This window comes from Pelophylax lessonae (assembly GCF_965119305.1).
Source record: "Pelophylax lessonae genome assembly, chromosome: 6".
Lineage (NCBI taxonomy): Eukaryota > Metazoa > Chordata > Amphibia > Anura > Ranidae > Pelophylax > Pelophylax lessonae.
Window position 1 is genome coordinate 253,931,016 of NC_138773.1, and position 21,208 is coordinate 253,952,223.

General features: G+C 42.8%; 1 protein-coding gene across 1 annotated transcript in view; it reads right to left on the reverse strand.

The window, feature by feature from the left end:
* Positions 1-355: 355 nt before the first annotated feature.
* The window catches only part of ERICH2 (glutamate rich 2), a 78,757-nt gene continuing 57,904 nt past the window's right edge, over positions 356-21,208 (reverse strand). Inside the window, exons 12-15 of the mRNA XM_082260315.1 lie at positions 8,568-8,707; positions 4,814-4,871; positions 2,734-2,805; positions 356-694 (exon numbers count right to left, since the gene is read on the reverse strand). Coding sequence (XP_082116441.1) covers positions 561-694; positions 2,734-2,805; positions 4,814-4,871; positions 8,568-8,707 — 404 coding nt within the window. The 3' untranslated portion in view covers positions 356-560. The remainder of the gene's footprint in view (positions 695-2,733; positions 2,806-4,813; positions 4,872-8,567; positions 8,708-21,208) is intronic.

The following is a 21,208-nucleotide window of genomic DNA, read 5'->3' on the forward strand; positions in this document are numbered from 1 at the left end:
GAAAAATACTGGCCAGGTAGGTCCCAAGCAAACAAATGAATACAAGGCCTCTCCTGTTTAAGTTTACTGATCCTTTTGTAAATAATGTCTTGGTTCTTCAATAATACGCTATATTCGAGAAGGAACATCTGTTTCTAGCAGTAGACCTTTTTAATAGATAGGGTTTTAATTGTCTTTATGCTATACTCTTCAACCAAACTAAAAAATATTACCAGTAAAAGCACAGAAAAAAACAAATACTTGAAATGCTAAATTACAGTGTTTTTCCTTTACAATAACCATTTTTGCAGGGGGTAATACTTTTTTTGAAACAGTCTGGTGACAAGGTCTCTTTAGGTTTTAAATACACTTTGCAAAAAGAGAACACTTGTATTAAAATAAGAGACATATTCAAAATATATTCTAGAAAATCAGTCAAGCAATAACTTGCTACTTTCAAGGTATATAATATTTGTAGTAGTAAGTAGCTTACACACTGTAGATGTTGAATCTCGTTGGGAAGCCTAGAACGGCTGCGGTGTATATAGAGGCACATAAGGTGTTTTGGTAAATAGAATTATTTAATCGTCTGCTTCATCTTCACTGGATGCCTCTGAGGTCTCAGTAGAGTTGCTGTCACTGTCGTCAGTATCACTGCTATCCTCATCTTCATCATTATCTTCACTGTCTTCATCATTGCTGACATGGTCTTCTTCTAGAATATATTGAACAGTGACAATAGTATAGTAGTAAGATCTGTTCCTGGCTATGTTTAAATCACCACATCGTGCCTTTACAGACTATACTTTGTGCCGACGTTAAAACATGCCTTATAATCTCAGCAATTCACAAAAGCCCATTTGATATTGTCCTTAGTTTTAAAAAAATTTTTTCAGGGAAACATACTTAAAAAGAAGAAAACCTGACTGATATCAGCTAATAGCTTTGCATGTTTTACCTGTGATTGTTATTTTTTTCTTTATTTCATTTCCATTCAGTATCATGGACCATTTGCAGCCTATTAACCACTTAAGCCCCGGAGGATTTGGCTGCTAAACGACCAGGGGGTATTTTGCGATTCGGCACTGCGTGACTTTAACGGACAATTGCGCGGTCGTGCGACGCTGTACCTAAACGAATTTGGTGTCCTTTTTTTCCCACAAACAGAGCTTTCTTTTGGCGGTATTTGATCACCTGTGCGATTTTTTGATCACGTGCTATAAACAAAAAAAGAGCGTCAATTTTGCAAAAATAGCAATATTTTTCCCTTTTTTTTATATGAAATTCCCCCAAAAAAAAATGTAAAAATCAAAATTTTTTAACATTTTCGGCCAATTTGTTTTATGCTACCTATGTTTGGTAAAAAAAATCGCAAAAAGCGTATTTTGATTGGTTTGCGCAAAAGTTATTGCGTTTACTAACAAAGGGAAAGATTTTTGTCATTTTTGTTGTTTTTTTTTTTAACGCGTAATGGCGGCGATCTGCGATTTTTTTTGCGGTACTGCGACATTGCGGCGGACAGATCGGACCCTTGACTGACATTTTTGACACTTTTGGGGTTACCAGTGACATTTCTACAGTAATCAGTGCTATATATATGCACTGTTACTGTAAAAATACACTGGTAGTGAAGGGGTTAACTTTATTTGAGAGGGAGGGGCTGTGTGTGTCCCTAGGGGCGTGATTCTAACTGTGATTGGCTGTGGCTTCAGCTGTATGCAGAGTGATCAACGGATCTACATAGTAGATCCATATGATCAGCTCTCATACAGAGGGGAGAATGACAGGCAGCTTGTTTACACAAGCTGCCTGACTTTCTCCCTCTCCCCCGCCGATCGCAGAGTGGCCGGCGGACATCGGGTCCGCCGGTCACACGCGCGGGGGGGCCCGTGACCACGCGGGAGCGCGCCTTCGGCGGCGCGCGCTCGCTCCCTAGACCCTCACAAGCTAGTGACGTAGCCCTACGTCACTTTGCCTGTGAGGGGCTGACCGCCGACGTAGATAGTCGTGCGGCGGTCGGCAAGTGGTTAAACTGTATGGACAGTGGCAGCAGCATTTCAAAGCTTGTCCACAACATCAACATGATGTAAACATTGCTCCAATCTGGACAGGCCAAGGTAGCGAAGTCATGGTTTGTCACCATAAGAGAACAGTTTTTAAAGGCTTTCAGGGGGGGGGTTAGTGGGGAGCAGGTACCTGTTTTTTGACAGGTACCTTGTCCCCACTTCCGTCAGACCTCGCCGCCGCGAGGTATGTCAGAAGTTTGGCCCCCTCCTCCTCCCTCCTCCTTCCCCTGCTGCCAGGCCAGTAAGCGAGTGCAGCGGATTTCACGCATGCATAGTAGGGACCCGGCTGTGAAGCTACAAGGCTTCACTGCCAGGTTCCCTTACAGGCAATGGCGGCGGCAGCACCCGACAGCCGACAGAAACATTGGCTGTGGTGCCGACATCGCAGGATTCCAGGACAGGCAAGTGTCCTAATATTGAAAGTCAGCAGCTACATACAGTATGTGTAGCTGCTGACTTTAATTTTTGGAGGGGGAGGCCGGAACACCGCTTTAAATATGACATTCTGACGAGTAAGGTGAGTAAAACAGCACCTAAGCTTTCAATGATTAGGCCAAAGCAGGGTCTATGTCTATGACCGAACATAAAATCCTTCATTGTTAAACTAGACAGAATTGTTCACAATCTCAGATTTGGAAAAAAAAAAGCATACACTTTTATAACAAACATAAACATTCCACACTTTTACCATTCTGCAGCATTTTCTGAATCAGCGGTGAAAAGTCTTTTGCTTCTGGATTTTCTGGCTCATATATAAGTACTGAAATATGAAAATAAATATTTGAATACATTAGTAGGGAAGAACAATTATCACTATACAATAAAAAAACTGCCTTTACAAAGTGAAGTAACCCATAGCAACAAATAACACTACACTGCTTTAAAACAACCCTGCCCCAATCTCAAAATTCAAATAAAGTGGCCCCTGTAATGAAAAGTGTAAGTACTTACCTCTCCTTCTTATCGAGCTGCCAAAAGCTGCTTATGTAAGGCAGTAGTAAAGTCCGTTTTTTTTATTTATACCTACAGGCCTATAATAAGGCTTACCTGTAGGTACAGTAAATATCTCCTAAATGTGCACTGTTTAGTATATATTTATTTTAGTAGCAGCAGGTGACATCACCAGGGCATGCACACTGCGCTCTCAATGGATGACATACTGTCCATTGACATAGTTGTGCTGTGGCCGTAACTCCCGCTCACAAGCGTGGGAGTGACATTATCATGGCTCAGCTATTCAAATGGCCAGGGCCCGTGAACCTGGAAGTAAGACTCATCCGTTCAGATCCGCCTGAAAAACTGACAGGCGGATCTGAACGGTCTGCATGTGTGAAAGGGGCCTAAAGTGCATAGTGGCAGATGAAGAAAAAAGTCCCTTGAAGTAATATCCAAAGAAATGACAAGCGATGACAAGCGCTTGTCTGCACCCATGCAGCCCCAGACCATGACACTCCCATCACCATGCTTGACTGTAGGCAAGACACACTTGTCTTTGTACTCCTCACCTGGTTGCCGCCACACACGCTTGACACCATCTGAACCAAATAAGTTTATCTTGGTCTCATCAGACCACAGGACATGGTTCCAGTAATCCATGTCCTTAGTCTGCTTGTCTTCAGCAAACTGTTTGCGGGTTATCATCTTTAGAAGAGGCTTCCTTATGGAATGACAGCCATGAAGACCAGTTTAATGCAGTGTGCGGCGTATGGTCTGAGCATCGACAGGCTGACCCCTTCAACCTCTGAAGCAATGCTGGCAACACTCATACGTCTATGTCCCAAAGACAACCTCTGGATATGAAGCTGTGCACGTGCACTCAACTTCTTTGGTCGACCATGGCGAGGCCTGTTCTGAGTGGAATCTGTCCCGGTAAACTGCTGTATGGTCTTGGCCACCGAGCTGCAGCTCAGTTTCAGGGTCTTGGCAATCTTCTTATAGCCTAGGCCATCTTTATGTAGAGCAATGATTCTTTATTTCAGATCCTCAGAGAGTTCTTTGTCATGAGGTGCCATGTTGAACTTCCAGTGACCAGTATGAGAGAGTGAGAGCGATAACACCAAATTTAACACAGCTGTTCCCCATTCACACCTGAGACCTTGTAACACTAACGGCTCACATGACACCGGAGAGGAAAAATGGCTAACTGGGCCCATATTGGACATTTTTACTTAGGGGTGTACTCACTTTTGTTGCCAGCGATTTAGACATTAATGGCTGTGTGTTGAGTTATTTTTGGGGGGACAGCAAATTTACACTGTTATACAAGCTGTACAATCACTACTTCACATTGTTGGAAAGTGTAATTTCTTCAGTGTTGTCACATAAAAAGATATAATAAAATATTTACAAAAATGTGAGGGGTATACTCACTTTTGTGAGATACCGTATACACAAATGTTTTGCCTTTCTGTATTAAACTGAATGTTTTGTTTTACAAACTGCGGGTTTACATTCTGTATGCTTTAAAGTTTTTAAGAGTCAGATGCATAAAAAAAATAGACTAATCTAAATCTTTCATGAACTACTCAACACAGAGCAGCATATCTGTGAATGGTTTTAATTAATACCAGAGAGAGAGGGGGAGAGAAAGGGATGTAGAGAACAGAGATACAGGAGGAGAGATAATTTGTATAAAGTACATGCATATTCTATAAATATTTCATTACATGATGTCCGTTACATTCATAAATAGGCATTTAGAGTTAGAATAAGCATTTGGTGTAGATGCTATATGCATTAAAATGTTTTAGGAACAACAAAATACTTACTCATTTGACAAAGCTTCCACGCCAGTTTATAATCCTCATCCATTACAGCCTTAATGAACTGATAAAACAAAAAAAACTATAAACGATAATCAAATTAATCCCTATAACATCTGTTTAAATCAAGCATCTTGCGCCCAAAATTTAAGGTACAGTGGTTTTCTGGATATTACTTTTCTGTGCCATAATAAAGTTTAAAACACGCTACATGCCTTAACCCCTTCTGCTGTGTCCTAAATGTTAACTTAACCTCCTAAAATAAAACTAGATACCTAACCTTCACCTATAGCTAATTATACATAATACAATCGAACTGTAAAACTTCCTTTAGATCTGTGGTGCTCAACCTGTTGCCTGCAGCCCACATATATATATTTACATAAAAAGTACAGTAAAACTGCAGGAAAGGGCACTGGGGGGCAATGTAATGTGATTTTTTTTTATTTTGAATGGTATCAGTGTGTTTGGAGTGTTTTACATTTGAATTTGCCGCCGGTTCCACCCCCCGGCGGACGTCACGTCGCCGGAGACGGAAGCCGGGGCTCGCAGACAATCGAGAGGAAGCTCCGCCGCCGCATACCGCCCGCATTCTTCACTGGATCCCGGAGAAAAGGTAAGTAAAACCTCTACCAGGATCCAGCGATCTTCCTAGCGCTACCCCGAGTGTGGCTGGGGGTTACCGCTTTTGGCTCCAAAATCTAACCCCGAGTCACGCTCGGGAATACCGCTAGGAAGGTTAAAGTGGTTGTAAACCCACTTTAATTACTTTTACCTATAGGTAAGCCTATATTAAAGCTTACCTATAGGTGCTGTAAATATCTCCTAAACTTGCACCGTTCAGGAGATATTTGCAGTGCATGCGGCAGATGACGTCATTGGCGCATGTGTTCTGAAGAAACGTCCGCCCGTGCCGTTTCTTCAGAGCCCAGTGCCGTGACTGGCGGCTGATGTCACACGGCTCTGGCCAGTAATACTGCTGGAGTCCGCGGACCTGGAAGAAGACCGGTGAACATGGATGTGGCCAGCAGCGTGGACATCGTGGGCTTTGTTGGAGGGAAGTGTCACATAATGTGCTAGTATGCGATGCATACTAGCACATTATGCATTTACTTTGCAGGGAAGAAAAAAAGAAACTATTTTGAGGAGTTTACTTCCTCTTTAAAAATCAGTAACACCTTCTCTTTATTCTACTGGCCATGTGCTTTCAGAAAATATATGGTTTGGGGGGTCTTTTACAAACTCTGAAAGCTGTAAGGAAAAAATAAAAGAGCAAAAGAAAAATTGCAAAAAATGGTCCGGCCAGCTAAGTTTAAAAGCACCTGGCAGCGAAAAGGATAAACACATACACTGCGCTTTTGCAATGGGAATATTCGTACCTACAAAAGGGTTAACAACTATGAGGCTGCTTTCTCACTGATCTGCGGTTACAGCGCAGTGCACCTGCGGCTTGACTACAGGTTAGATGCACTTTGCCATAGACTTTTATTATATCTTGTGGGTGTGGCGCACTTTTTGCATTCAGGAGTTTTGGTGAACTTTCAGAAAGTACACCACACCCAGGTACACCGCAGCACATCGGTATGAAAGCAGCCTTACAGGAGGCTCAGGACATTAAGGGCTAATTTACATTTGTGGTTTGGGGACAGTAAAACCCCATAGCTGAGATGTGTTTTTACCACACCCCCCAACTACTGATATAGCATTACCTCCCCCCATGCTCCAGGGGGCCCATACGGCCTCCCTCTCACATTCTGTTTTACACTTGAACAAGAGGGGTAGTGGTGGGGGGGCATATACAGGAACCAATTTTCCCCATTTTCCTTCTGCAACTGCTGAAATCCAGCCTCTCCTCCTCTCCCCCCCCCCCCCCCCCCCGCCAGCATCCAGTGGCTACAGGAGGAAAATGTTCATTATGCTACTTCAAATAGGATAAAAAAAAAAAAAAGATCGCAATTCTGGATCATTTCATTTTATTGTGGCCCATAACCAGTTACCAAGTCACTTAAGGGGTCCTCGCTCTTCAAAAGGTTGAGCACCCCTTCTTTAGATCTACCAACTACTATGTAACGCAAGGGGGAAAAATGTGAAAGAATTACTAAAACGTATCAATAAGATGAACACAATAAAAAGCTGCTGACACTCCAAACGACAGTGATGGTGAACAGAATAATATAAAAAATAGTGCAGCGCTAAATGTGTAAAATAATGCACAACATAATAAATGAACAAACCAGAAAAAATTTGTTCAAAAATTTGTTAAAATAATTATAGAACTATGGTGTCTTTTTGGTTTATCCCTCCACACCATCCCATGAGTGGGGATTCCTAGGCACATTCGTTTGTGAGCAGTTTGGAGGATATTCATTACCATCTGTGATCCAGTGATGCTGGAGAGCAGTCCGGAGGATATCCATTACCATCTGTGATCCAGTGACGCTGCAGAGGTTCCTACCATTCGATACCGAGGACATCTACACACACAGCGTGTATGACCTATTTGCTATATAGTATTTTGGGTCCATACCATCTGGTGAGCACATCCATATTCTTTTGGTGTGGGATTTATCACGTGTTCCAGTCACTATTTTATTTGTGGGATTCAACACCCTTCAAGTCATTATTTTACACTTTATGGACTTATCAGACTTTAACTTTCCAATTTTTTGAACACATTTTTTCTGGTTTGTTCATTTATTATGTTGTGCCTTATTTTACACATTTGAAGCTGCACTATTTTTTATATTATTATGTAATGCAAGGGCCTGCTTGAGTGGATACAAATTGATTGTATGGTTTAAATAGGTCCTCATATTACATAGGTTTGGTTAGTGTAAAGGAAATTTTACAAAGAATTGTAATGTGTATAGTAAGCTTAGAGAGAAGGATTTTTACAAAGGAACTGGAATGTGTGTGTACTGCTTATCTGAAACTAACTGGTCTACCAAAGGTACATTATAGTGTTCAAAACTGTAATCAAGATGTATGGGAAAAATTTGTTTACCATATAAACTGTGATAGCAATGAATCCTCTGTTACATAGGGTGGGGTTCAGATTGACCACACAAGCTACAAACCCCAAACACCTATCACTGCACTATTACTGCTCATTAATTATGCATAATGGGTACCCACATTTAAAGTGCATGTAAAATCGAACAATAAACTCTGATTTGGTTCCTTTTGGTCTTAAATAGATAATTGAAAGCATTTTGTTGTATTTGTAACTGCAAAAAATACCGGTTTATCTTACTGAAAATCTTGTCAGCCTAAAGTAGAACAAAAAGGCAGGGTCATCAGAACTAGTGTCCTTATTGGTAGATTTCCCCTTGATTACTGTTTTAAGGACAAACTAAAATTTTAGGATTTTCTTTTACTTTCCATTTCGGTAATAAGGGTAAACATGAGAAATGGAGAGGATAAATCTCTCTAATCAAAACTAAAAAAAAAAAAAAGTTTTGCCTTTAGTTATACTTCTAAACTATTTTGCTCTTTGCTTGTGCTGTTATGATGTTACATTATGTTACATTAATTACATGTAAGATATAAGGTTCTGTAGTCTTATCTTGTATTTGTTGTCCTGATATAGAAGGGTGAGTGATTGTCATCATCTTAGGACTTTAAATGTGTCAGAATTACCAGGTAAAAATAAAGGAAACGCCTTGAAAAAAAGAAAATGATTGCAGCCACTACATCTGAGTATTGGCAAGCTGCAATTGATCACATTTTTGTTTTTGGGTTTTGATAGACTTTAAATCACCTCTGTCAAAAGCTGTAATGGAGCAGATGATTTTTCATTGTCACTATCATCGTCATCACTAGAAGACTCCTGAGGCTGCTCTGTTAAGTTGGGGCTTTGAATGGTTGCTGCTGGGTGGACCTCTGTGGACTTTTTTTCAGCTGCTGAAAGAAAAGCGTATAGACTATTTTTTATTAAAGTGACAACAAATCAATTGGAAAGTTACACTATACCACTATGCCTAAAAAAAAAAAAGACTAAAAAATTATAGAGTTAGGACTGTCGTACACTGGGGGGCAGTGAAGTGGCCCTGCAGCTCACACATACAGTGGATATAAAAAGTCTACACACCCCTGTTTAAAAATGTCAGGTTTCTGTGATGTAAAAAAATGAGACAAAGATAAATAATTTCAGAACTTTTTCCACCTTTATTGTGACCTATAAACTGTACAACTCAGTTGAACAACAAACTGAAATCTTTTAGGTGGAGGGAAGTAAAAATAACACCCTTAAACTAATACTTTGTTGAAGCAGCTTTTGATTTTATTACAGCACTCAGTCTGTTTGGGTATGAGTCTATCAGCATGGCACAGCTTGACTTGCCAATATTTTCCCACTCTTCTTTGTAAAAACACTCCAAATCTGTCAGATTGCGAGGGCATCTCCTGTGCACAGCCCTCTTCAGATTACCCTACAGATTTTTCAATCTGATTCAGGTCTGGGCTCTGGCTGGCCCATTCCAAAACATTAATCTTCTGGTGAAACCATTGCTTTGTTGATTTGGATGTATGCTTGTCGTTGTCATGCTGAAAGATGGAGTTCCTCTTCATGTTCAGCTTTCTAGCAGATGCCTGAAGGTTTTGTGCCAATACTGACCAGTATTTGGAACTTTTCATAATTCCCTCTACCTTGACTAAGGCCCCTGTTCCAGCTGAAGAAAAACAGCCCAAATGCATGATGCTGTCAGCACCATGTTTCACGGTGGGTATGGTGTTCCTTTGGTGATGTGCAGTGTTGTTTTTGTCTCAAACATATCTTTTGGTATTATGGCAAAAAGTTTAACCTTGGTTTCATCAGACCATAACACATTTTCCCACATGATTTTGGGAGACATCAGATGTGTTTTTGCAAAAGCCGGCTTGGATGTTTTTCTTTGTAAGAAAAGGCTTCTGTCTTGCCACTCTACCCCATAGCCCAGACATATGAAGAATACGGGATATTGTTGTCACTAGGGATGCACCGAAATGAAATTCTTGGCCGAAGCCGAATAATAATGAAATGCTTGGCCGAAGGCCGAATACCGAACGCGGTGTTTCGCATTTCTCTCTCATTTATCTCTCTCTTGTCCTCTTATGTCTCTCTCTCTCGTCCTCTCACTCTCTCTCTTGTCCTCTCATGTCTCTCTCTCTCTCTCTCTCTCTCTCTTTTGTCCTCTCATGTCTCTCTCTCTTGTCCTCTCACTCTCTCTTGTCCTCTCACTCTCTCTCTCTCTTGTCCTCTCACTCTCTCTCTCTTGTCCTCTCATGTCTCTCTCTCTCTCTTGTCCTCTCATGTCTCTCTCTCTCTCTCTTGTCCTCTCATGTCTCTCTCTCTTGTCCTCTCATGTCGCTCTCTCTCTCTTGTCCTCTCATGTCTCTCTCTCTCTCGTCCTCTCATGTCTCTCTCTCTTGTCCTCTCATGTCTCTCTCTCTTGTCCTCTCATGTCTCTCTCTCTTGTCCTCTCATGTCTCTCTCTCTCTTGTCCTCTCTCTCTCTCTTGTCCTCTCATGTCTCTCTCTCTCTCTTGTCCTCTCATGTCTCTCTCTCTCTCTTGTCCTCTCATGTCTCTCTCTCTTGTCCTCTCATGTCTCTCTCTCTCTCTCTTGTCCTCTCACTCTCTCTCTCTTGTCCTCTCACTCTCTCTCTCTTGTCCTCTCATGTCTCTCTCTCTTGTCCTCTCATGTCTCTCTCTCTTGTCCTCTCATGTCTCTCTCTCTCTCTCTTGTCCTCTCATGTCTCTCTCTCTTGTCCTCTCATGTCTCTCTCTCTCTCTTGTCCTCTCATGTCTCTCTCTCTCTCTCTCGTCCTCTCATGTCTCTCTCTCTTGTCCTCTCTCTCTCTCTCTTGTCCTCTCATGTCTCTCTCTCTCTCTCGTCCTCTCATGTCTCTCTCTCTCTCTTGTCCTCTCATGTCTCTCTCTCTCTTTCTTGTCCTCTCACTCTCTCTCTTGTCCTCTCGTGTCTCTCTCTTGTCCTCTCGTGTCTCTCTCTTGTCCGCTCGTGTCTCTCTCTCTTGTCCTCACGTGTCTCTGTCCTCTCATGTCTCTCCTTACCTCCCTCCCTTTAATGTGACCTATGAACTGTACAACTCAGTTGAACAACAAACTGAAATATTTTAGGTAGAGGGAAGAAAAAATAAAAAAAAATAAAAATATTATGGTTGCATAAGTGTGCACACTCTTAAAATAATACTTTGTTGAAGTAGCTTTTGATTTTATTACAGCACTCAGTCTTTTTGGGTATGAGTCTATCAGCATGGCACATGTTCTTGACTCTTCTTTGCAAAAACACTCCAAATCTGTCAGATTGTGAAGGCATCTCCTATGTACAGCCCTCTACAGATCACCCCACAGATTTTTAATCAGATTCAGGTCTGGGCTCTGGATGGCTTATTCCAAAACTTGTATCTTCTGGTGAAGCCATTCCTTTGTTGATTTGGATGTATGCTTTGGGTCGTTGTCATGCTGAAGGAGGAAGTTCCTAGCAGAAGCCTGAAGGTTTTGTGCCAATATTGACTTGTATTTGGAACTGTTCATAATTCCCTCTACCTTGACTAAGGCCCCCGTTCCAGATGAAGAAAAACAGCCGCAAAGCATGATGCTGCCACCACCATGCTTCACTGTGGGGATGGTGTTCTTTTGGTAATATGCGGGGTTGTTTTTGCGCAAAACATATCTTTTGAAATTATGGCCAAAAAGTTCAACCTTTGTTTCATCAGACCATAATACATTTTCCCACATGCTTTTGGGAGACTTCAGATGTGTTTTTGCAAAAGCCGGCTTGGATGTTTTTCTTTGTAAGAAAAGGCTTCTGTCTTGCCACTCTACCCCATAGCCCAGACATATGAAGAATACGGGATATTGTTGTCACTAGGGATGCACCGAAATGAAATTCTTGGCCGAAGCCGAAGCCGAATAATAATGAAATGCTTGGCCGAAGGCCGAATACCGAACGCGGTGTTTCGCATTTCTCTCTCATTTCTCTCTCTCTTGTCCTCTTATGTCTCTCTCTCTCGTCCTCTCACTCTCTCTCTTGTCCTCTCATGTCTCTCTCTTTTGTCCTCTCATGTCTCTCTCTCTTGTCCTCTCACTCTCTCTTGTCCTCTCACTCTCTCTCTCTCTTGTCCTCTCACTCTCTCTCTCTTGTCCTCTCATGTCTCTCTCTCTCTCTCTTGTCCTCTCATGTCTCTCTCTCTTGTCCTCTCATGTCGCACTCTCTCTCTTGTCCTCTCATGTCTCTCTCTCTCTCTTGTCCTCTCATGTCTCTCTCTCTTGTCCTCTCATGTCTCTCTCTCTTGTCCTCTCATGTCTCTCTCTCTTGTCCTCTCATGTCTCTCTCTCTCTCTCTTGTCCTCTCACTCTCTCTCTCTTGTCCTCTCACTCTCTCTCTCTTGTCCTCTCATGTCTCTCTCTCTTGTCCTCTCATGTCTCTCTCTCTTGTCCTCTCATGTCTCTCTCTCTTGTCCTCTCATGTCTCTCTCTCTCTCTTGTCCTCTCATGTCTCTCTCTCTCTCTCTTGTCCTCTCATGTCTCTCTCTCTCTCTCTCTTGTCCTCTCATGTCTCTCTCTCTCTCTCTCTTGTCCTCTCATGTCTCTCTCTCTCTCTCGTCCTCTCATGTCTCTCTCTCTTGTCCTCTCTCTCTCTTGTCCTCTCATGTCTCTCTCTCTCTCTCTCGTCCTCTCATGTCTCTCTCTCTCTCTTGTCCTCTCATGTCTCTCTCTCTCTTTCTTGTCCTCTCACTCTCTCTCTTGTCCTCTCGTGTCTCTCTCTTGTCCTCTCGTGTCTCTCTCTTGTCCTCTCGTGTCTCTCTCTCTTGTCCTCACGTGTCTCTGTCCTCTCATGTCTCTCCTTACCTCCCTCCCTCCCATCTGCAGAGTCGATGTTTTTCTGTATGGCTCCTGTGCCCTGTCACAGGCGGAGGCGGAGTACATTTGGTATCACTCCGCCTGTGACAGACCCCGGCGCTAAGCGGCTATACAGGAAGCATCCGCTCTGCTTCCTGTAGTGCCTCCGGCTATGTTTACAGTGATGCTCGGGGATGGCGGGTCACCGGTCGGGGACCCGCAATCTGGGCTTACCGACCCACCATCCGCGTCATTAAAAACGTCATTGTTCGGCACAAATTTATTCGGCCTTTTTACTTATTCGGCCGAACGCCGAAAGTGCTTTTTTTGCTATTTTCGGCCGAATAATTTCGGTTGCCGAACATTCGGTGCATCCCTAGTTGTCACATGTACCACACAGCCAGTACTTGCCAGATATTCCTGCAGCTCCTTTAATGTTGCTGTAGGCCTCTTGGCAGCCTCCCTGACCAGTTTTCCTCTCGTCTTTTCATCAATTTTGAAAGGAAGGTTCAGTTCTTGGTAATGTCACTGCTGTGCCATATTTTCTCCACTTGATAACGACTGTCTTCACTGTGTTCCATGGTAAATCTAATTCCTTGGAAATTCTTTTGTACCCTTCTAACTGATACCTTTAAACAATTAGATGCCGCTGATGCTTTGGAAGCTCTCTGCGGACCATAGTTTTTGCTGTAGGATGCGACTAAGGAAATGTCAGGAAAGACCTACTAGAACAGCTAAACTATTTTTGGGGTTAATCAGAGGCACTTTAAATGATGGTGGTGTGTACTGACTATTTAACATGTGATTGCTTATTCTGAACACAGCCACATCTCCAAATATAAGAGGGTGTGCACACTCTTGCAACCACATTTTTTTAGTTTTTTATTATTGTCTCATTTTTTATATCAAAGAAATCTGACATTTCTTGACTTTTTAAATCCACTGTATATTTGCCAATGTGTGCTTACTAAACCTCTGGGTAGTCTGGGAGGTTGGGGTGGTTGCCATATGTTTGTACTAAAAACAAAGCTATATAAAAGTGTAATAAACCCCTTGAATTAACTTCTTCTCCCTTTTGGTTTTGTAAACACAACGTATACCAATGAAAGTGATTTTCACTACATGAAAAAAAAAACCTATTGATCTTTGAAAATTATATTGTCCAATATATTACATCCCCCCAAACACACACGCTTTCTAGAGATAAGTAGAGTGTTTGAGAGTCTTATCCTAGGACAACAATACTGCTTCTCTATATATATAGTACAGTGAGTGAGCATTGTAACCCTAGGACAGAAAGTGTTTTACTGGCAGGATCGCCAGGTAAAAATAAAGGTGAAAAAGCCTGAATAAAGAAACCTAATGCAGCCACCACTAATGCAGCTAATATTTAGCTACTATAGATGCTCGTGGCCTTCACAGAATGGTTGGTTGGTTGGTTATAAATGTGTCAAACAACAACAAAGAAAAATTCCCAGCTCAACTTACCACCCAGCTTGCAAACATATTGAATTGTCCTGTCTAACAGTTCACATTAAAACAGGGGTTTAGTTTGCACACATTTGCAAATATATGTGTAAGTTGCAGAGACCCCATCACAGCACCCCAGTATTATCTGCAGTCCTAACTCTATAAATTTTTAGAGCCTTCTTAGTAGAAGCACATACAGTATATAATAATGGATAGATTGAGGGCAGGTATGCCTGGAGAAAGCCCATTCCTCCTTAAAGGCACAGGGGTGCACTGGATACCAAGTTTTATAAATGCGTGGCTTGACTATCTCTCAGTGTCTCTTGGCTCAAGTTTTTCTCTTAACTGGAATGTTCAGGTGGTATGGGCATCCCTGTTTAGGCAATGAAATGAGATGTGCCATCATGCAATCTGAGAATTTGCTTTTTTACCCACAATGCCTTAGTGGGATTACCTGTAGGTGTTCCCACACATGCAAAATTGTCTCTCAAACTTCAGAGACTGTCAGCTCATATCTATGGGCACATTAGTCACTTTAGATTCCAGTGGCAGAGTTTTTAGGATCTCTATACTGTAAATCCCCAATGAGCAGTTGTGTCTCATATTCTGAAGCTGGTAGTGCTTCTTAGGCTCCGTTCACACGTAGGCGTTTTGGGGCGTTTTTGGGGAATTTTTCTGCTCTAGGATCAGCTCTCAAAACGCCGAACAAGACAAATCCTATTCACTTCAATGGCCCCTGTTCACATCTGAGCGTTTTGACGCTGTGAGCAAAACGCCCAACGCTCAAAAAAGTACATGAGCTTCTTTTTGGGCAGATTACAGGTGTTTTCCATTGGTCTCTATTGAATCTAAAAACGCCTGCACAAAAAACGCCTGTAAATCGCGGTAAAATCGTGGTAAAAAAACGCGCGAAAACGCTACGCTCAGGTGTGAATGTAGCCTTATATTTAAATTAGCTGAACTTCTAAACCAGAGCGATTTTCATGTCCATACCTGATTTAGGATAATTGGTAGTCAGTGAAAGCTATGTCTGTGCTCTCCATGCAACTGAGCGCTTTGACAAGCTTTTGTTAGTTGTTCCACAAATCCTATGATGGTTACATCCCATTGAACACGACCATGCAAGACGAAGTAGTAAAGTTGGCCATAAATAGTTTTTTTTTTGTTCACAAAGGAGGTGGATGTAGAAATTCCTCACTTCGGTACAAAGTATTATAACAGTGGCACCCGCTGGTGTTGGAATACACCAGCCTGTCTCAGCCTTTTTAGGGTGTAGGAACCCATGAAATAACTTTCTGGTCTCAAGGAACCTCTGCTAATAATTACTATATGTACAAACGATCGTATATTAGTGTAAGGGTCACTATGGAGAATGCTACTTACATTTGTGGTCAATGGGAACATTTTCCCATTACAGCTAGCTTAAAAGATCCTTGTGATAGTGGCTAATTATCGCAGAGGCAGAAATTGCTTATTGCTTAAGGAACTTCAAGCAATCTTTGGAGGAACCCTAGGGTTCCTTGGAGCCCCAGTTGAGAAAGACTGGAATACACTGATCAGCCTTTGCAGCTGATTTTTTTCTGCAAATTTTTCCAACATGTCCCTATGACAGAATTCAATTTACCAATCTATCGAGTTGGGGAAGCGCACGCACTGCATCAATGTTCAACTGATCCATGCAGGACCAGTCGAATTTCGATAAGTGTATGGCCAGCTAAAGAGGTATTTTTCTTGTTCTTCTGAAATTACACTGAGGTTGTTATTTGGTAATATTTAGAGTTGCACCAATACCAATAGCGATATCCGTATCGGTGCTGATACTAAGCATTTGCACGAGTACTTGTGAAAATGCTCCAGTACCTAAAACAGATAAAGTTCCTTGCAAAAGTATTCATACCCCTTAAAATTTTCCACATTTTGTCATGTTACAACCAAAAACCTAATTTTATTTGTGTGATAGACCAAACCAAAGTGGCACATAATTGTGAAATGGAAGGGAAATTATTTTCAAATTTTATTACAAATAATTACTGTATCAGAAAAGTGTAGCTCGCATTTGTATTCAGCCCCCCCCCCCCCTCCCCTCAGAGTCAATACTTTGTAGAACAACCTTTCACTGCTGCCAGTTTTTTGGGTATGTCTCTACCAGCTTAGCACATCTAGAGAGTGAAATTTATGCCCATTCTTCTTTGCAAAATAGCTCAAGCTCTGTCAGATTGAATAGAGGGCATCTGTGAACAGCAATTTTCAAGTCTTGACACAGATTCTCAATTGGATTTAGGTCTGGATGTTGACTGGGCCATTCTAACACATGAATATGCTTTGATCTAAACCATTCTATTGTAGCTGTGACTGTATGTTTAGGGTCATTGTCCTGCTGGAGGGTGAACCTCTGCCCCATTCTCAAGTCTTTTGCAGACTCCAACAGGTTTTCTTCTAAGATTGCCCTGTATTTGGCTTCATCCATCTTCCCATCAACTCTGACGAGCTTCCCTGTCCCTGCCGAAGAAAATAATTCCCACAACATGATGCTGCCACCACCATGTTTCCAGGTGGGGGTGGTGTGTTCAGGGTGATGTGAAGTAATAGATTTCCTCCCTCACATAATGTTTTGCTTTTAGTTTTGCTTTTGCTATATAACCACTAGGTTATATTGCCTCCTCCAGGAGTAGGACTAGGAAGAACAAAAAACACCTGGCTATGCCCATGGGCTGTTCTCAGCTGGTATATAAACCCCCTCTCTGCTCTAAGTAATCAGTTTAGTAGCAAGCAGTATTAGAAGTATCAGAACTCCAAACTCCATAGAGGGGTGGGTGCTGTGTCCGTCAATGAACTCAGAGAAGTGGATTTTATGAAATTTACAAAAATCCCATTTCGTTCATCAACGGACACAGCGCTCCATAAATCATAACTACTAGGACATCCAAAAGCAGTACCAAAAGAAAAATGAGGGGTGGGGAAAATAACCCAAGGCTAAACATAAGAGCTCTTAACCAGGACAACGGAGCCTTAACTGGGTCACAGGAGCCCCATCTGAAAAATAACAGTTTAAAGAAAAACACCCCTCAAGAGGGAACAGCTCCTCTTAAACAGCAGCCTGCAAAACTTTGCAGCCAAAAGAAGCATCCGCAGATGCCAAAGTATCTACCTTATAGAATTTTGTGAATGTATGCACCGATGACCACGTGGCCACCTTGCAAACTTGCGATATTGATGCCTAATGACGGAAGGCCCAAAAAGTACTCAGCTCCCGAGTAGAATGCGCCGTGACAGGGAAAGGTGGAACCTGACCTATAATGGAATAGGCCTGAGTCACCGTCTGCCTGATCCATCTGGAGGTTGTAGCCGAAGAAGAGGCCAGCCCTTTCCTTGGTCCGTCCGTAACCACAAAAAGCGAGTCTGACCACCGAAAGGACTCAGTAGCTGCAAGATAAACCTGAATAGCACAAATCACATCCAAGGTATGCAAAGCAAATTCCATGGGATGAGCCAGCTTGGGAACACAAGGAAGGCAACACAATGTCCTCATTCAAATGGAAGTCAGAGACAACTTTGGGCAGGAATGATGGACAGGGAAGAAGAACCACTTTATCCCTATTAGCCACATGTCGAACCCCCTGAATGAAGGTACAAACTAAGGAATGCGTGGCTAGGGGTCGCTGAAAGAAGATTGCCAAGGAAGACACCTGGCCCTTGATGGTACTCAAGGCCAACTTCTGATGAACGCACTGTTGAAGAAAGGTTAAGATCTGAGCCACAGAAAAGGATCGAGGGTGAGTGCCAATCGACTCACACCAAGAAATGCATGCTTTCCACATACGATGGTATATCCTGCTGGAAAACGACTTCCTTGCCTTCACCATGGTAGGGATTACTGATCCAGACAGACCTCTATCCCTCAGTACCTGGCTTTCAATAGCTAAGCCATTAAAACCAGATCAGCCATTGGGACAACTGGTCTTCTCTAAAAGGAAGCCCCCAAGGGACAATAATGGCATCAGGCTTAGAATCAGATGAGACAGACTGAGCAGGGAAAGGCGGGGGATGCTTCCTCCAGGGCCTTTGCGCACACAACACTTCCACCCGGGGCACTAAGGACTGCAGGACCACCTTCAGTGCAACCATAGGAAGCTGGGGTTATGAGGGACCTGCCACCTCCATGAGGAGGTCAGTGAGGGAGATGTGACCCTGTGGCTCCATAAGGAAAGGAAGACCTTGCAGTACAAAAACGATCTTTTGGCACCACTAAAGGATCGCCCCAAGGCTCAGGGTACCTATCTGCAGAGAGAGAGAGATAAGAGGGACCCCCAGGGACTCACCCTACCGATCAGAGGAGCGCTAAAAATTTGGACCCAGCATCACCATGGATGCTATCCCTGTTCATATGTCCCAGGCACAGGAAGAGGAAACTGAGGAGGAAGAGGAGGAGCTTCGGCATCCCCACAAGGCTTCGGTCGTCTTCAGCATCTCCCAGACAAAGGGAAAATGGCCCCCATGACATCATTTGGCTACACAAACATGGCCGCCAGCTGGAGACCAGCCAGAGTAAGGGAAAATGGCCCTGTGACATCATTGAACTACACAAACATGGCCGCCAGCTGGAGACCAGCCAGACTAAGGAAAAATGGCCATCATCAGCTACAGATGCTGGTAGGAAACACGTAAGGGGTGACTCCGATGTGCACTCTGCACCAGTCTCTGCACTGGGATCCCCCTGCTCTATACCCACACTGCAAACAGTAGGGCATGCACCTAGGGGTCTCCTACACTGGGACCCCTCCAGACTACCAGGGCAGGACGTACACTATCCCAGGACCCTTACAAGGAGAGGATAGCGAGGGAGACCCTAGGGGTCTCCGCTGCATCCTCTGCCCTGGGACCCCACCAGACTTCAGGTCCAGACAGCGGGAAAGGGAGTGGGGGAAGCACAGCTCACTGAGGGATTTAAGGATGGGAGGAGGGAACCTGCAGGCAGATCTGACCGTCCCTGGAGGTTACCCGCACCCACCCCAAAAAACTGCCAAAAGAGGAGAGGTAACAGGTAACGCTCCAGATAGAATCCTCACCACCGAAGTAGGGGAGCGGTCGGCCCGGTCATATGCGACCATGCAAGACATTTAACTCAGGGGCCAGCCTCTGTCCATGAGGCTATGTCGCAGCCAACCTAGCGTGTAGCTGCAGTCTGCACGCACTCGTTGGCTGGGCTGGGGGGACCACTGGATCTAGATTTTCCAGCCCGTCGGCCCAGCTCAGCAGTTGATTGTAGATCTACCGAGAGAAAAAACAAAAAATATGTAAGGAAGGAGAAAAAATTGCTAGGACCAGAGATGCCAGCTGGAATCCTAGGTCCTTACTCCTGACTAGACAGATTAAAACGAATTACCTAGAGCAGAGAGGGGGGTTATACACCAGCTAAGGATGACCCATGGGTGTAGTCAGGTGTTTTTTGTTCTGCCTAGTCCTACTCCTGGAGGAGGCAATATAACCCAGTAGTTGTGATTTTTGGAGCATTTTGTGAGCATTAACTCATTTATATTTATTTTTTATCTGTTTATTTGTTTCTTCTCTCCCTGCCTAGTTTTTTACGATGTATTGATATATTTATATTTGATAGTATTTATGTCTATTTCAAATATAATATGCTTTGTATATCGACTTGTATTATTGTTCATTTTAGATTTTATGATTTGCAAATCTGTCTGTTATATATATATTGCGTAGCTCCTGAGTAAGCTAATACAGCGAAATGCATCGGTCCACCAGCAGATTTTGTTTATGGATTTTAGATATACTGTTATATTCCCAGAATATTTTTATAATAAAATAAAAAAATGTGTATACTGTATTGTTTGTAATATAATAAATGCCATTTCTTTATCAATTTATGGCTTTTTGGTTAACATATATAGGCACAATTAAATCCCCATTTTCCAGGTGACGGTAGTCCTTTGTCTACCAACCTGGTCACACCTATTTTCCAAATATACCCCAGGGGACGGTGCCGGTTGATAATCAGACCATTTCTCTCCTTATAATTTCCTACCTTTTCAGATACTGATTTGTAAAAAAAATTTGAAAACCATTTATCATTTTCCTTCCACTTCACAATTATGTGCCACTTTGTGTTTTCATAGGTCATGAGACTCAAAAACCGCATCAAAAACGTAACACAGGTGCGTTATGAATGCGTTCTTGCTGCGTTTTCAATGAATTTCAACGGGAGGTGTGTTTTTGGTGCGGTTTTTTTAACTGATCAAAAATGCAGCAAACAGGATTTTTAACACCACAACAGAAGCGCAACGGGCCATCGTGAAGGCATACATATAATTTTAAAGGGATACATTTTTTGTACGCTTTTCTTGCGCTAAAAGTGGCAATAATGGCTGACAATAAATTCATATTCATTTAAATTCATGATATTATTTAAAAAGTAAAATATATTACAATTATGAAAAAATAGTAATGTATGTAACATAAATTACCAAAGTGCGCTAAACAATATAATGAGAACAAAAGTTCACAGGTGATGTCTGTGATGACACCAATTAAACATGTACATTCAATTCCAAAAAGTGCAAAACTGTAAAAAAGTCTTTCAATTCAGAAGATGGAGTGAAGGTTAGGGAGTGTTGGGAGGTGGGTGGGGCCTCGTCCCAAAATAGTGTTCCAAAGTGATTCTCAATAACTTGTATACACAAGTGAACACCCAGTGATAGGAGTGGACTCTTACCACAATGTGGAGAGATGTGAGCATGTACTGTGTTTGGTCCAGAGGTCCCAAATGATAGGCTGAAAGAGATGGTTCTCGGAATAGACCGGATCAATCAGCTGCTTCCAAAGTGGGGGGGATCTGTAGGCTTCCAATCAGGGGATAATGCAGGTAGATTGCAGGGAGTTGTAGTCCCTCCGGACATTGGCTGTACCCGGCTCGGAGCGCTGTCTATCGCACGACCTGCCCTCCCGCTGGTCTCTGCTCAGGTCGTGCGATAGACAGCGCTCCGAGCCGGGTACAGCCAATGTCCGGAGGGACTACAACTCCCTGCAATCTACCTGCATTATCCCCTGATTGGAAGCCTACAGATCCCCCCCA